Source organism: Piliocolobus tephrosceles, chromosome 1, assembly GCF_002776525.5.
Source record: "Piliocolobus tephrosceles isolate RC106 chromosome 1, ASM277652v3, whole genome shotgun sequence".
Classification (NCBI taxonomy): Eukaryota; Metazoa; Chordata; class Mammalia; order Primates; family Cercopithecidae; genus Piliocolobus; species Piliocolobus tephrosceles.
The window spans coordinates 203,291,673-203,308,789 of NC_045434.1; the positions used below are offsets into that span (position 1 = coordinate 203,291,673).

General features: G+C 50.3%; 1 protein-coding gene and 1 pseudogene across 3 annotated transcripts in view; both read left to right on the forward strand.

Moving 5' to 3' along the window:
• Positions 1 to 17,117, forward strand: part of CAPZB (capping actin protein of muscle Z-line subunit beta) — a 150,082-nt gene that overhangs the window by 86,968 nt on the left and 45,997 nt on the right. For all 3 annotated transcript variants that reach the window (XM_023219798.1, XM_023219800.1, XM_026455935.2), the window contains exon 3: positions 14,529 to 14,650. In XM_023219798.1, the coding sequence (XP_023075566.1) occupies positions 14,529 to 14,650 (122 nt within the window). The remainder of the gene's footprint in view (positions 1 to 14,528; positions 14,651 to 17,117) is intronic.
• LOC111547752 lies at positions 7,289 to 8,253 on the forward strand (annotated as a pseudogene).

A 17,117-nucleotide genomic window follows, 5' to 3' on the forward strand; every position in this document is an offset into this window, starting at 1 on the left:
CTTCTTCTTCTTCTTCTTCTTCTTCTTCTTCTTCTTCCTTCCTCCTCCTCCTCCTCCTCTTCCTCTTCCTCTTCCTCTTCCTCTTCTTCTTCTTCTTCTTCCTTCTTCTTTTTTTTTTTTTTTTGAGAGTCTCGCTCTGTTGCCCAGGCTGGAATTCAGTGGCCGGATCGCAGCTCACTGCAAGCTCCGCCTCCCGGGTTTTACACCATTCTCCGGCACCTGCCACCTCGCCCGGCTAGTTTTTTTGTATTTTTTTTAGTAGACGTGGGGTTTCACCGTGTTAGCCAGGATGGTCTCGATCTCCTGACCTCGTGATCCGCCCGTCTCACCTCCCAAAGTGCTGGGATTACAAGGTTGAGCCACCTCGCCCGGCCCACCTTTTCTTCTTAAACAACAGCTTTCTGGAGATATGATTCATATAACATAACATTTACACTTTTAAAATGTACGGTCCAATGGTTTTTAATGCACTCAAGAGTTGTGCGGCTGGCTGGATGTAGTGTAATTACATGCCTGTAATCCCAGCACTTTGGGAGGGTGAGGCAGGCGGATCACTTGAGGCCAGGAGTTCAAGACCAGCCTGACCAACATAGTGAAACCCCCGTCTTTACTAAAAAAGAAAAAAATTAGCCAGGCATGGTGGCGAGCGCCTGTAGTCCCAGCTACTCAGGAGGCTGAGGCAGGAGAATTGCTTGAACCCGGGAGTAGGTGGAGGCTGCAGTGAGCCGAGATCATTCCATTGCACTCCAGTCTGGGTGATGACAAAAAAAAAAAAAAAAGTTGTGCAGCCATCAGCATTTGGCATCCCATGCTGCCCGCCTTTGACTGACAGACCCTCCTTCTACACCTTCATCCTTGGGCTGCTTTGCGACCTGCCCTGACTGCCACAGCCCGCCTCACTTCCTGTAACTCAGCTCAGATATGGCCCCCTGGAGATGTCCCCTCCAGTCTCCCCTGCTTGGTCGTTTCTGTGGGTGACTCAGTGAAATTACAGCAAAACCTGATGAGACATCCATCCAGTGGAAGGAATCCAGTGCGAAACATTGTGGCCAGACAGCCTGGGTGACTTTTGTATTGAGAACGGGGAAGCCACCCGACTTGTTGAGTCTACCTCAGCACCCGCCCCCCGACTCAGACACACAAACGTGGCACAAACACTCCCACTTGAAGAGAAGCAGAAGTATTACTGGAATCTTGGTAAGTCGTTGAGGTTTAGAAGCTTGTGGTCATGAGGGTTTTTGGAGAATCTGTTGGAGGGAGCCAGACCTCCGCCCTCTGACTCAGTGGCTCCGTGCTCTGAGCTGGTCAGCCTCTGCTGTGGCTTCAAAGGTCATTCGCCTCCCAGGGGGCTATCAGGACCCATGGGGTGAGGAGTACAGGACTCAGCACCTTGCCTGGCTTGTTGGGGGCCTGAGCAGGTGTGGCAGGATGACTGTGGCTCACTTCCATGTATGGGCCCTGGAGGTCACGGAGTTCCTCATCTTGGAGCAAATCCTCTTGGACTCAAGGGTGTTTCATGGGCTTTCAGATTCCAAAGTATCCCCTGCGCTACCATTGCCTGTGGTGGCCTGGCCATGTGACTCCTTACTGTCACGTTCTGCCTCAGGTATCTCATTTCTTCCAAACAGAGTATGTGAGATTTCCCTGGCATCCCCATCAGTGTCGACGTGCAGATGACTGTCAACCACAGACCCCGATGACGTTGGTCTGTCCTCCTGGGCGATCATGAACCCCCCAGATCAGTGGCAAAGAACAGCCCTTCCTGCGCTGCCCCATCTGGCTCCTCCCACATTTGGGTGGCACGCCCTCAGGTTTCCCCCTTGCATTCTTATTTTGTAACTCCCATGGTAGCCCATTCATAGTTTTCACCCTAAACTCTAAGTTTAGACGTGGACATTTGGCACACATGTGATTTTTAAAGCCTGAGGCCAGGCCTAACCCTTTATCCAGTGATGACGAAATGGATGGATTTCCTGTTACCCTGCCTGCAATTAGGCCTTGATGCTCTACCCTAGGAGGTTCGTCTGAGAGGTTCCATTCGCATTGACCTCATTGTGTGAAAACCCTATCTTGGCAAGTACTTCTCTCTGCCACCATCCAGCTGGTGACTTTCAGCTGAAGTATTTTGCCTGCTAGGTTTCTCACCAGGCATCATTCTAGAGTCCCCATGACCTTAGGGTGGGATTGCATGGCTTTCATTGAATTACCTGCTGTGTGACTGTAGCCAAATGGCTTAACCTGCCTGTGCCTCTTTTTTTCACCTATAAACAGTAATGTGGGATAACACCCCTGCCTCCTACAGGGTTGCTGTGATGATAAAATGAGGATGTGTGTTACATACCTCTTACATGGTAAGACTTAAACATCTTTGCTGTTATTCCTTTCATAACTTTGATAGTTCAGTGAGTCCTCACTTAACGTCGTCCTTAGGTTCTTGGGTATTATGACCTACAGCAGGCCCTTGAATAATGTTGTTTCATTAAAATGTTGACAAGAACAAAAAATTGGTTTCACTATGTATCTTTTCACTTAAACCAGAGGATGGAATCCCTCTGTGAAATTACAGTGTCTTTGGAGAAAAATCATCTTGTATATGAGTTATGTTTGTGTATTTTTAGCTAGTCTTTTCCCAAAAAGATTTCAGGTGACAGAAGAATACAAACCAATGTGATAATCACCTTTTTTTATTTTTTGAGATGGAGTCTCTCTCTCTGTTGCCCAGGTTGGAGTGCAGTGGCGCCATCTCGGCTCACTGTACCCTCCACCTCCCAGGTTCAAGCGATTCTCCTCCCTTAGCCTCCTGAGTAGCTGGAATTACAGGTGCTCGCCACAATGCCTGGCTAATTTTTTTTTTGCTGGGGGGGTTGTATTTTTAGTAGAGACGGGGGTTTCACCATGTTGGTCAGGCTGGTCTTGAACTCCTGGCCTCAAGTGATCCACCTGCCTCGGCCTCCCAAAGTGCTGGGATTGCAGGCAGGAGCCACTGCATCGGCCAATAATCCTAATAAAAATGTGGACTAAGAAAGCCAGACCAAGGACTGAGGACCGTCCCGGAAGAGAACAGCAGCTACCCCGTGCCTGCCTTCATGCTGGGAAGGCTGTAGGTCTGGCTTTAGGAGGAGGCTGTGTAGGGTACGTGGGGCAGCATCAGTGCCACAGCAGGCGGCAGCCCATACCCTGTGGGTGCACACCTTCGTCCAACTCAGGGCTGGCAGTCATGAGGATGAAATGCCATCCACGTCAAGGGTCGGTCTCTCTCCTACCCACCAAAGACCCCGTAGTCCCTCCTCTAAGAGAGGCGCTGAAGTGCTGAGAACTTGCTTCCCACCAAGACAGGCTTGGGCTTCAAAAGATCAGAACCTGACCTGAGCAGTCCTCGTTTTCCACCATCCCACCAACGCTTCAGAAGTCCTGCCAGCATCAAGCCAGGCAGGCACAAGGCAGTCCAGACAGCTCATCCCTGCCCTGGGGAGAGACATGCACATCACAAACCTGTGAGGCTCAACACCGCATCCTGCACAGGATGCAGGAGCATAGGGCCTCTGCTGACGCAGCTTTGGGAGGTTGCAGTAGAAGAGGTGGGCGTGGCCAAATCAGACCCTGAAGGATGACTTAGGTGGAGTGCTGGGAAGGAAGGTGGTCTGGATAGACGTGCAGGACGTTGGGTGGAGGGCAGGGGTGCGGGGGAGCCTCCCTGTGCTCCTTAGCCCGAGGCCATCGTCTGGCTGTAGGCGGCAGCTTCTCCTGCCGGCTGGGGGACTGCAGGCAGTTCTCAGCATTGAGTCCAAGATGACTTCCATTCTGGGGACTCGAAGGTGGTTGTGTATATTGTGCTTCATCTCTCAGGGATGAGTCCTTAATTAAAAGCAGCCAGGCAGCTTAGAGAGACCCTGGCTTCTCTGCACACGGGTGATGGGTTGTGCGCCTGGCCAGGAAACAGTTAATTTAATTAGGCTCCTAGGGCCTGGTTCATCCCCTTCAGGGAAGCTTAAGGTTACATGTGGACAACAGGAGCCTTGTGTGTGACTGTGGTTGACCCAAATATAGTGATTTTCATTTCTCCTTTCCATTTGTCTTCTTTGTTCTGCCCCTTGCTGACCCTTTCTTTAGGAAACTGTTGTGGCCCCTTCCAGGCTGCGAGCTTCCAGAGGGCAAAGCTTTGGAGTCTGGAGTATGAATGGCTGAAAGCGAGCCCAGGAGGCCTGCTTTTGTTTATTATTTATCTCTGGATGGTCAGGGCACCTGTCTGAGAAAAGAAAGAGATGGAGGGGACTTACCGTTTCCTGAAAAAACTCTTTGTTGTTAATGGCATGTGGAAGACTCATTTCTAAGTAGAATAAATCATTTGTTGGTCAAAAATGGTTTCCTAATGTTGGCCCTCATTTGCGTTAAACCCTAGGTAACCAACCACAATCCCCGCCTTGAGTTGTGTGCCTCATATAAGCGGGTACAGATGCTGCTGCACCTTTGAAGGGGTTACATGCTGGAAAACCCATTGGAAGTAGAAAATGCTTTTAATCCCCCTAACCTGCCAAGCATCGTGGCTTCGGCTGGCTGACCCTAAACGTGCTCAGAACATGCCTACAGTTTGGTGAAAGCACCTGGCACACAGTGGCTGTAGAGTGTCATCACTCACCTTTGTGATCATGGGACTGGTGGGGAGCTGCGGGAGATGCTGTGTCCCTGCGTCATGAGGGGGGATTGGACCATGCATTGCTAGCCCAGGAAAAGATCAAAATTCAAACTATAGCTTCTACTGAATACCATCGCAAAGTCAAACAAATCTTAAGTCGGAAACATCTGTGTTACTCCACCAGATGTGTTGCATGTACCATTATCTCAACTCTATGGTGCGTGACTTGCTCACTTTTTTTGTTTTTTTTTGTTTGTTTTGTTTTGTTTTGTATTTTGAGACAGAGTCTTGCTCTGTCACCCAAACTGAAGTGCTGTGGCACAATCTCAGCTCGCTGCAACCTACGCCTCCTGGGTTCAAGCAATTCTGCTTCAGCCTCCCAAGTAGCTGAGATTATAGGCATGCGTCACCACGCCCAGCTAATTTTTGTATTTTTAGTAGAAACAGGGTTTCACTATGTTGGCCAGGTTGGTCTTGAACTCCTGACCTCAGGTGATCCACCCACATCAGCCTCCCAAAGTGCTGGGATTACAGGTATGAGCCACTGTGCCCAGCCATCACTCACGTTTTAATGTTGCCAAAATTGGGAAATTACTTCTTAAACTTAATGTGTACACTTAGTGATGCTATAATTACTGGTGCATCTTACAACTTACAACCTTCACAGGAAGAAAGCAGGCTGTGCTTGCACTTAAAGAATATGGCTCTTGGCCAGGCAAGGTGATTCATGCCTGTAATCCCAGCACTTTGGGAGGCCAAGGCGGCCGGATCACCTGAGACCAGCATGGCCAACATGGTGAAACCCCATCTCTATTAAAAATATAAAAACTAGCTGGGCATGGTGGTGCACACTTATAATCCCAGCTACTCATGAGGCTGAGGCAGGAGAATCACTTAAACCTGGCAGGCAGAGGTTGCAGTGAGCCGAGATCACGCCACTGCACTCCAGCCTGGGCAACAGAGTGAGACTCCATCTCAAAAACAAACAAAAAATAAGGCCCTCAGCGCCAAGGGACTGCTTAAAGAGGAGAGAGGCTGGAACTGGAAGAGTCCCCCTTGTGTGTGGCCCTGGCAGGCGAGGGGCCCGTTTCTCACCAGGCTCTGCGGGGTGGTAGGCACTGAGCCCCTGCCCACACTCCAGGAATCCCCGAGGCCCAGAGTGGAAAGGTCACATGTTGGATCTGCTGTGGGCTGTGGTGAGGCGGCAGGAGAGCCCAGCCCTGCAGCCCTTCCCAGGCGACCCTGGGCACCTTGGGTCTGCCGTGACTGGGCCCTCGGGGGAGAAAGCTTTGGTCCTCACAGTCCCATAGTTCTCCCGATTCTATTCTCTTTTCCTCCCCTGTCCCCTGAGCCTGACTGGGAATGGGGGTAGCTCGCTTTGTTGACCTGGTGGCGCCTGGTCTTTGGAAGAGCTGGGTCAGTCTCAAATTGAGATTCTTGTTCCTCTCCACCTTGTGTTGGCTGGGACAGCCGGGACCAGCAGCTTTCCCGTGCTTGGGTTTTCTTATCCGCAGGTGAGGGTGCCCTCAGTCCTGCGGGCACCTGGCCAACATGGTGAAACCCCATCTCTATTAAAAATATAAAAACTAGCTGGGGTGGTGGTGCACACTTATAATCCCAGCTACTCGTGAGAGGCTGAGGCAGGAGAATCGCTTAAACCTGGCAGGCGGAGGTTGCAGTGAGCCGAGATCGCGCCTCTGCACTCCAGCCTGGGCAACAGAGTGAGACTCACCTTCTGAATAGGTGAGCCATACCCTAGCTCACATGGCTGTTATCCTAAGGATATATGTTTTGATGCTTCCTGGGGTGAGCGGGAGCCCGTGGGGCTACCCTCTGGTTACTCAGGGGCACCACTTGCCTCAGTCTCCGGGAGCACAGCTGCTTCCCATCCACAACAAGCTTGACCACTCGGGTGTGACTTTCAGGCCTGGTGCAAAGCTGCCGCCTGTGAAGGTGCCTTCTCATTGCAGGGGTGACCATGCTCAGAGAGCCATTAGGCAAAATGGGTTGGAAGCTCTAGCCTCAGCTACATGAAGCTGTGCTTCTGTGGCTCAGTGTTCCTAATGGCAAACTGAGGTCCCTGTAAGGAAGCTGCCCTTGGGGAGGTGGGGAGCGGGCTTATGTCTTCTCCACACTGAGCAGTGGTGGTGGGGTGGGGATCCCTGCATCTCTCATAGGCTGGTGGAGGCCACGTGTCCACCTGGACAGACCGGTGAAGGGAGCCCCACTGAAGGGGTCCCGACCTGGAGGCCATCTCCCTAGGCAAGGGCAGCCAGCCTGCAGGCCCTCACTGGGAGGCCTTTCCCAGCTTGTGCTCTTGTACCTTTTTGAATTCTGACCTATATGAATGTATTACCTATTATACGTAAGTAAACACTTTTTTTTCTTGAGTCAAGTTCTTACTCTGTCACCCAGGCTGGAGTACTGTGGTGCAAACACGGCTCTCTGTAGCCCCGACCTCCCGGGTTCAAACAATCCTCCCACCTTAGCATGCTGAGTAGCTGGGACTACAGGCACACGCCACCATACCTGGCTGTTTTTATTACTATTATTATTTTAGTAGAGGCAAGGTCTCGCTGTGTTGCCCAGGTTGGTCTCGAACTCCTGAGCTCAAGCGGGCCACCGCACCTGGCCTTTTTTTTTATTTTTTTTTAATTCTTAAGAAAAGCAGTGTGCCTGGGCCTGCCCTTGCACTTGGAGTGGACCAGGAGGTGCTGCCTCGCTGGGTCTCACTCCAGCCGTGCTTTGCTCCTCTCTGTTCTTGCACTTGCCTCAGTGGCCTCTGCAGCAGAGCCTCATGCTGGCTCTTCCCTCTGCTTGGGATGCTCCTGTTATTTTTCCCTGCAGTCTTGGAGGGCTGGCTCATTGGTCATTATTCACATGTCACCTCTGCCCCACCTCGTAGACTGCTGACTCCCCCCATGGCACCCCACTTCCGTCATGTCCTGCGGTTTGCTTCCTGCCTTTGCCTCTTTTTTTTTCTTGAGACAGAGTCTCTGTGTTGCTCAGGCTACAGTGCAGTGGCACAATCTCGGCTCACTGCAACCTCCACCTCCCAGATTCAAGCGATTCTCCTGCCTCCTGAGTAGCTGGGATTACAGGCACACATCACCGCACCTGGCTAATTTTTGTATTTTTTTAGTAGAGATGGCGTTTTGTCACATTGGCCAGGCTGGTCTTGAACTCCTGAACTCAAGTGATCCACCCTCCTCAGCCTCCCAAAGTGCTGGGTTCACAGGCATGAGCCACCGCGCCCAGCCTACCCTTACCTCTTGGGGACGCCTCTGTGGCTGGACTTTGCTGTCAGAGCAGGGCCGCCCATGTCCATCTCTTCCCGTGCTGAGCCCTTGCACCTGACACGGGCCTGGAGCTGGCATTCGGGGTTTATGGAACAGCATGAATTTCTCCTTGACATGGGTGTCATAACCGCCAGTTCCAGAGACTTGGGAAGGTTATGCTCAGCCAGCAAGTGACCGACCCAGGATTTGAGGCCGTTTGGTTTCAAGGTTGGTGTTTTTACCGAATGCCACGCTGTATATTCTGCTTCTGACACTAGTGTGCGTGCCACTTGAAACCACTTTTATCTTTTTAAGGAAGTTTTGGGCCTTCTGCAAAAATAAAAGGAACAAATTGTCACAGAGCCCTCTGCTGGACGTCAGCAGCTGCGGCATCCTGGCGTGGCGATTTCCTCTGAGCGCACCCGAGTACGCAGAGTCTGTTTTTGATTCCTATCTCGCTGGTGGTGGGCTCTCGGCCAACAGGCAGATCAAAAGATGGAATGTGTTCATTTGGCCATTTTTTAAAAAACTGAGGTACAAGGGTGCACTTCTTAAAGACAAGGGCGCCGTGGGTTAGACTCCGTGGGTCTGAGCTGGTCTGGCTTTTGTGCTTTTTTTAAAGGTTCATCTCAAGTTTCTTTTTCTGGTTGAACAATTTTTTTCAACATTAATAACTAATGGAGAAGAGGAAGAGGCAAAGTAGAACCATATGGCGGCATAAACACGAACCTCACTTGTGGCCGGAAACTTCTGATTTGTATCTCTTCGTGTGATCAGCTGTTGGGTTGGGTGATTTAAAAAAAAAAAAAAAAACGGTTCAGTTTGGGCAAAAGCAAGAATGTCTTTCGTTTCTTTTTCAACCTAACTGTGCTGGGTCTGCATGTCCTTTCTCGGACATTGGCCCCTAGCTGCGTGGCTCTGGTCAAGTTATTTCTCTAAGGCCCCTTTTCCCTTTCTTTAAAACAAGGACGGGAGCGCATGTCTGCGTGGAGAGCAGTTTTCAGGGTCATAGGGGAGGGCAGGGAGAGCTGCTGGCATAGTGCCCACCTCGCAGGACAGGGCTGTTACGATTACCTGGTCCTTCTGCAGATGATTATTCAGGTGTCACCTGAGGCCACTGCTAATAGTGTCCTAGTCTCTCCCTTACCTTCTACCTTCTGGGGGTTTTTCTTCTCCCTGCCCTAGTTCACTGTACCCACTCCCTACCTGTCTTTCCAGTGGCCCCCGGGTACCGCTGAGCCCGGCGAAAGTATCGGTGGTGAAGGACTCGCGGTTCCTGCTCCCCGGGGTGGGCACACTCCTGTGGCAGCAGAGGAAGTGGTGGAGCCCCGAACTCCCCACCAGAAAGACGACAGGCACCGTCCTGACCAGTGTAGTGTTTATTATTCCAAGTCACTGGGAATTATGTTTAAATCCCGCCAACAGCCTGGATTGGTCTGACACCTTTGGTGTTATCTGAACATCCTCTCCAAGGCTGTTAGGCAGTTCAGATGGGTGGTTTAGACAGAAACCATCCGGCTGCCGCATGTCGGCACCAATCCTTCTCCTCAGAGGCCCTCCCTGGCTTTGGAGGTGACAGAGCCAGTGCCACACGCACCCCAGAGTGAACTCTCGGCTTTGTTTGGACCTGTCGTTTCATTTAAATCGCTGTACAAACCCATGGCCCGTGACACTTAATATGATTTCTTCCACTGCTCTAAGCACTCGACATGAGTAGGGGGCGGGGGCCAGGGTTCAGATGAGCATAGGGACTGGTTAGATTACCGAGATACACTGTCTTTATTCTGGTTCTGTAATATGACCTCAGACCACAGGATTAATATCCACTTACATGGAATCAGCAGGCATTGACTGATCCCTGCTGCCGTGGGCGTGATGCTGCGCTGAGGCTGAAGGGCCTGTCTTGGCCTCTGTAGGTGTGGAGTCAATTCACAGTGAAAAATGCTAAGTGGTGAGGAAGGAGTAAGGTGAAAGCCATTGACAGTATTAGAACAGCCATCCCTAAAGCATTTAGGATTCAGTCGATAGTAGTGTTACTGCAGGAATTCTGAAGAATTTGACATCTTCATAAAGAAGTTGGAGTTTGGGCCAGGCCCTGAAGGATCAGTAAGATTGAAGAGAGCAGTGAGGGATTGGCTGTCAGATTTAGTAAATAAAAATACATGACCTGGCCAGGCGCGGTGGCTCACGCCTGGAATCCTAGCACTTTGGGAGGCCGAGGCGGGCGGATCATGAGGTCAGGAGATCGAGACCATCCTGGCTAACATGGTGAAACCCCTTCTCTACTAAAAATACAAAAAGTAGCTGGGTGTGGTGGCGCGTACCTGTAATCATAGCTACTCAGGAGGCTGAGGCAGGAGAATGGCCTGAACCTGGGAGGCAGAGCTTGCGGTGAGCCGAGATCGCGCCACTGCACTCCAGTCTGGGCGATAGAGCAAGACTCCGTCTCAAAAGAAAAAAGAAAAAAGAAAAAAAAATACATGACCTGGCCAGGCGCAGTGGCTCATGCCCGTAATCCCAGCACCTTGAGAGTCTGAGATGGGTAGATCACGTGAGGTCAGGAGTTCAAGACCAGCCTGGCCAACATGATGAAACTCTGTCTCTACTAAAAATACAAAAATTAGCAGGCATGGTGGCATGCACCTGTAGTCCCAGCTACTGGGGAGGCTGAGGGAAGAAACTCACTTGAACCCAGGAAGCAGAGGTTGTAGTGAGCCGAGATCACACCACTGCACTCCAGCCTGGGTGACAGAGCTGGACTCCATCTCATTGAGAAAAAAAAAGAACACACATGACCCATGTAACCTTTAGGAAGTATTCATACTAAAATGTTATTCATTGTGTATCCAAAATTCAGACTGAACCAGCCTTCCTCTGTTTTATCCAGCAGCCCTCAATGGGGAAGATGTTTAAGTGGAGGAATGCACGTGCATGTTCAGGGAGTGGTGAATGGGACCGTGTGGTTGTTTGAGGATGTTCGGGCAGAGGCAGAGAGATGGTGTGGGTATGAGATGGGATCAGTGGTGGTGCCAGGTCATGACTCATGCACCTTTGGCTGGCTGCTGTGGTCCAAGTCTGTGGGCACACCATGCATTATTCCACACTTCTCATTTCCCATGACAACGAAAATGTTACTATTCCGGAGCAGATTGTCTTTCATCAAAAGAAACAGGGCTGATGGAAATATGGCCAAAACTATGGCCCAACTTGCGAGTTGTTCCAAAAGGCAAAAACGGTGCCTGCTTGGGTGAAGTCAGTTGGCCATATCAAGTCCCAGATGCTTTTCACTGTAGGACAAGCAGCGCCAGTTTTTGAGTTCCAGTTTAAATATATGTTTTTCTGGGGCTGGTTAGTACCTGGCATACTGGCTTTCAGAAGTCCTGTCACAGATCTTCAAGGGTGGTCTGTCTCCATGCAGCTCATCTACTGTGTTTGACAAATGAACCATCTTGGTCTTTGCCTAAGGTTCCGTGGCCAGCTCACAGCAGAGCAGAGGCTAGAACCCAGGTCTCTTAGTCCTCACTCTTTCCACCATTGCTGTGGCTCCTTGAGGTCATATGTTAATAAAAATGCCAGGGCTTTCATGACAGCTCCAGTTCTCTTTGTTCAGTGCTTTCCTACCACACCACGGTTTGTATCTGAGAGTGCTGGGTTGGAACCACACGTGAAGCTTGTCATCAGCATCCATTCAAATTTAGTTCTGGACAAATGCTTTTGCTAAAGATTCCTATTACCTGCCAATTTATTAATTTAAAAATAAAGTTGATTGGAGTTTGGAAGGCTCCATGTTGTAAAACTCCTCCTTTCCTCCCTCCTTTCTTTCCTTCCTCCCAAATATATTAAGCATTTGCTGTGTATCAGGCACAGCTACAGGCACTGAGAATCCCGCAGGGAATAAGATTGAAGTCCTTGCCCCAGTAAAACTTACATTCTAGTGAGGGATACAGACAATTGATCAATGAAAAAATATTCCACCTGGTGTTAAGTGCTAGGAAGAAATTATTCAGATGCTTTTGATTCATAGATGAATCTCTTGGATAGGAGTAGAGTCAAGCCTCTTTTATACCAAACCCCATTTTCTTGTGAGCTTTCCTATGTTGGGGCGACTTGGCTGCAAGCAGTGTTTCTGGTGGGAGGAGGGAAGCAGCTGGCTGCAAGCGGAACTAGAGTGAAGCACCGGATCCTCACAGGTACATGTGTACCCCGTGCCTGAAGCAGCACAGTGAATTCAGGTGTGATCCAGGCTAGTGTTGCTATCTGAGAGTAACAGGTGACAGATGATACTGTCTAAAGGAAGGGAGAGGAATATGTCAGTCTGAATATGTCAGAGACTGAATATGTCAGTCAGTAACATATGTGCATTTCCCTGTGCCAGCTCTGCTCTGAACACTGATGCATTATCTCATGTGACTCCTCAAAATCACATGGGGATGGGCACCCAGATGGGTTGGTTTTATTATCTCCATTTTACAAGTATGGAAACTAAGTCTTAGTAGAGAAGTAAAATGACTTACCCAGGCCATAAAGCTACTTGTACGCAGTGGAGTCAGAAAGTCTAACTTCAGACCCTATTTGCTCAGTCTCTACTGGAACTGAGGAAAAATTGGACTGATGGTGTCAGGACTCCAACCAGAGAGAATGGGTTCCGGGCAAAAGTTGAGGCCCAACAGATAAGCCAAGGCAACAGCCCAGTATTATAAATGGAGGAGATTAGGGACAGGCGTGATGTGTTAGGCGAGGTGGCTTCACTGGCTGTGGCAGCACAGCAAGGCCCCTTCCAGGTCCCAGATGGCCTTGAGTGGAAGCTGTTAGACCTTCCTTCCTCAACCAGAACTTTCTTCTAGGTGAAGGGCTCTGTGGTCACAGCTGAGCAGGGCTGGGGCTAGGAGAGGGCTCTTTGCCACCACAGGGTGCCTTTGGCATGCGCTGTCCTTCCCGTTAGCTGGACATTAAACCAAAGTTAGAAGGGGAGGAGAAGGGAGTTTGGACTCATCTGGCCCTGGTTTTGTTTTCTGTCTTCACTACTTGCTTCTTGTGTGGCCCTTGGGTAACTTAATGACTTCAGGCCTCAACTCTAATCTGTAAAATGGGGCTTTGCATAGCCACTTTGCAGAATGTGTGTGAGCTTTCAAGTCAACAATATGCTCTCTATAAAGGGCCTACCATAGTGCGTGGCGCATGGCAGGCACATGGAAATGGTAAAGGGCATGATATTATCACCAAAACCAACTTTGGAAGTAACACCCATTTTTATTATGTTTGTTTGGAAAGGGCAGATACACATGGAGAAAGAATTCTGAAAACAAGCACAGGTACGGGCCAGGCCCGGGGGCTCACACCTGTAAGCCCAGCACATTGTACACAGGGGTTGGTGGTGTATGTCTGTCTCTTTGGGTGCTGTCCCCTGTACAAGAAACAGATCATCTCACCAAGGCCAGAATTTCTGTGAGTCACGAGGCAGGTTTACAGTCCTTTAGTTGTGCTGGACATTGCTTTCCAAGCTGAGTTCTAAGGCACCCTGGAGGGGCAGTGGAGGAGCCCATGGAGGCTGGGTGGTCTCTGTGGTGGTGGGACTCCCTGTCCCTGTCCATCTCTTGGATGGTGGCAAGGGTCTTCTGGAAGAACACAGGAACCACTGTCACTGTCATCCCACCTGCTGAGCTGCTCTGCTGCTGTCTTTGCTGTACAATTTAACTTTTTCCATTGGGAAGGGTTATTGGTGCAGTTGGCAGGGACTTTCCTGGTAAATGATATGGTGGGGCCCCCATAAACCCAGGCCCATGAAACAAATAAGTCAGCACATTGAAAATATAGCATGGAAGTGACTCAAGCCTGAAGGAATCCATTTCTGAAAGTGCTGCCATCCCTGTCTGGGAGATTTTGGTAGAAATTGATGTTTGAGTTGGGAGGAGGAGGCCAGTGGCCTGGTTACTTGCAGAGCCTTGTGTCAGAGTCGCAGCTTTGGCCCAGAGTTTGAGTCCTGCCAGCCCCCAACCACAGGGTCATCCTTCTTGGTGAGGCAGCCTCCTGGCCGGCCAGCCAGGGATGAGCCCACTGGGGCTCCGTGCTGTGGGAGCCGGGGTGAAGCTGTCTTTGCAGCAGATAGAGTTGACTCTACAAGCCAACTGGTAACACTTGGCTAGGGGCCTGGAAAGTATTGGAGACTCGACCCAGCATGGGAGCCTGTGGGAGTTCCCCGGCACGGACGAGTTATTCTACTCCGAGTTCTTCAGATTCCTGTGTACATGGAATGTTGACCTTCTTCTTAGGACTTCAACTTGTACTTTGCCCACCAGAGACCAATACCAAGCACATACACACTGAAATTTACTAGGCCACCCTGGTGACCAGGTCGTTAAAGCTGCACACAGTTTTTGGAAGGAAGACCGTATTGAAAATCACGCTCCGCTGTAATTCAAGAATGGGTTTCTTAATAGAGGGACACAGTTGGTGTCAGACACATGTGGAAAAGAAAAGAACAGGCCCATAATTTTGGCTCAGTACCCAGGGCCAGATGTTAAAGGTACTGACCGTGATATGGCTGCAGTATTGTTAGCCACCTGAGTTTGGTGTGCTATTTTAACCTCTGTTTCGACCTTGTCCTTTCTCTCTGCCAGGTCCCCAGTCTATGTGAGGATCTCCTGTCTTCTGTTGACCAGCCACTGAAAATTGCCAGAGACAAGGTGGTGGGAAAGGATTACCTTTTGTGTGACTACAACAGAGATGGGGACTCCTATAGGTGAGCTCATGCCCCGGGTATGCAGCAGGCACACCAGCCACATGCGGGCTGCCGTGGGTGCCTGCTGCAGAGCACGGGGACCTTGGACTTGGGCAGCTGGCAGCCCATCCAGCCTTCCTTCCATTTGTTGGCTGCCCTCCTCTCTTTTCTTCTTTTGTCCTCCCCATTCTTCTCCTCCTTCCATCTGTTATTCCAGTCATGCAGCAGATGTGTGAGGAGTGCCACCCACAAGCATGGGAGGTAGAGCAGTGGACAAAAGGCCCCCTGCCTTTATGGATCTTCCAGTCTAACAGGAGAGGGATGTTGTTCCCGAAAACAGCTGTTCTGTTATAATTGCGTTCAGGCCTGCAAAGGGCAGCGTACAGAGTGTGCCTATGATGAGGATCCTGAGGGCAGGGAGGGTCTCTGTGGTTAAGGGATCTACGGACGCAGCTCTGTCAGATACGCAACTCTCTTCTCTCTTTACATCACCTCGCCCAAGGCTGTAAATAACTAAGTTGACATTAGTCCCTGCCGTGGGTGTCTGATCACCAGGTCTAGCATAGGAGACACATTGGGTAACTGATAACTGTATGATGTGATTCATACAGCCAGTGCAAAGTCTGTTCAGGGTGGGAGACTAGCACAGAAGAGGCCATGGTCAACTCCAGGAGGACTTCCCTGTACAAGAAACAGATCCTCCTTCTGTTCCCCTGTACAAGAAACAGATCCTCCTTCACCCTGAAGGAGGTGATGTCTGTGCTGGGTTTTAAGAGCATGTAGGAGTTATACCTCTATTTTTCAAAAGTGAGAATTCTTAAACTAGCCCAGTGTTTCCATGATGAATTGTAGTAGTCACTGCCTTGGAGAACAGTAGAGGAACACAGCCTGCTTTAGGTTTATTTGGCGGCCACAGAACCAGGGCTGTCTTGAAACTTCACCCTAATGCTCTCTTTGGAGACGCGGCAACGCTTCTGGGAAGTCAAAGCAGAAAAAATGATCAGGAGTCAGCCAGTGTGGGCTTCAGACCAGCACAGCTCCCTGTGTCAGTGGGACTTTGACAAATCCCTTCTTGTTGCTGGTCTTTTAGTTTTGTCATCTGTAAAATGGAAATAATAGCATTTGTTTACTCAACAGAATGCTTCCTAAAGAAAATAAAGAGGACAGTGGGAGAGAGGGAGAGGACAGGCAGGCAGGGAAGGCTCTACCACAAGTGGGAACTGGAGGATGAAAAGGTCCAGGTCTGGGGAAGAGCCTGCTGGGTGCTGAGGCCCTGGGTGATGAGCTCGCCAGGATCGAGCTGGCAGAAGGCCAGAGGTGGAGAAGGCAGTGAGGGGAGGGCGGTGGGGGCGGAGATGAGGGAGGAGGCATGGCCAGGGCAGGTCTGGCAGGGTCTTGAAGCCCAGGCTGAGGGTAATAAAAGTTAGCACAGCGTTGGTTTTTGGGGGATAAAAGAAGTAACACACATGAAATGTTGAATGGCACAGGCCTTGTCATATATGTAAAAAGTTTAATACTGACTTATAAGAGACTAGACAAGTTTTATAATCATGTCCCTTTCCTAGCTTCAAATGAAAATTAGGTAGAGAATATATTTTGCCCTCCTTCAGACCACAGACTAAAGTTGAAATGGTGAGAAGTGGTGAGATTTGAGGTCACTTTTAAAGGTAGAGCCAGCGGCCTCTGCAGGTGGGTGGGGATGGAAGGAGAGGAGGTGGGGTGTGAAGGGTGATCACAAGGCTTCAGACCTGAGCCACTGTTGATTGAGGTGTGGAGGACTCAGGGAGGAGCTGGCATAGGGACAGCTGAAGCTTGAGAGGCCCATTAGATCAACGTGGAGATACCAGGTAGGCTGTGGAGGTACCACGTGGAGTTCCAGGAGAGAGGTCTCGGCTGGGGATGTGGCTGCAGATGTCACAGCATATAGATGGTGATACAGCCCTGAGGCTGGTCAAGTTCATCCTTGAAGGGCTCATTCTGTGCCTGGAACTGCTGGTCACGGGCACGGTGTCCAGGTGCTCTCTTTCTTGGGAGCATCTTGCTCTGTCGCCCAGGCTGGAGTGCAGTGGTGCAAACATGGCCCACTGCACAGGACCATAGGCATGTACCACCATGCCCACTGAATTTTTTTTTTTTTTTTTGAGACAGAGTCTCACTCTGTTGCCCAGGCTGGAGTGCAGTAGCACGATCTCAGCTCACTGCAACCTCTGTCTCCTGGGTTCAAGCGGATTCTCCTGCCTCAGCCTCCCAAGTAGCTGGGATTGCAGGTGTGCACCATCACGCCCAGCTAGTTTTTGTATTTTCAGTACAGACAGGGTTTCACCACGTTGACCAGGCTGGTCTTGAACTCCTGACCTCAAGTGAGCCTCCTGCCTTGGCTTCCCAAAATTTTGGGATTATAGGCATGAGCCACTGTGCCCAGCCCCAGCTAATTTTTTGTCCCTTCCTTCCTTCCTTCCTTCCTTCCTTCCTTCCTTCCTTCCTTCCT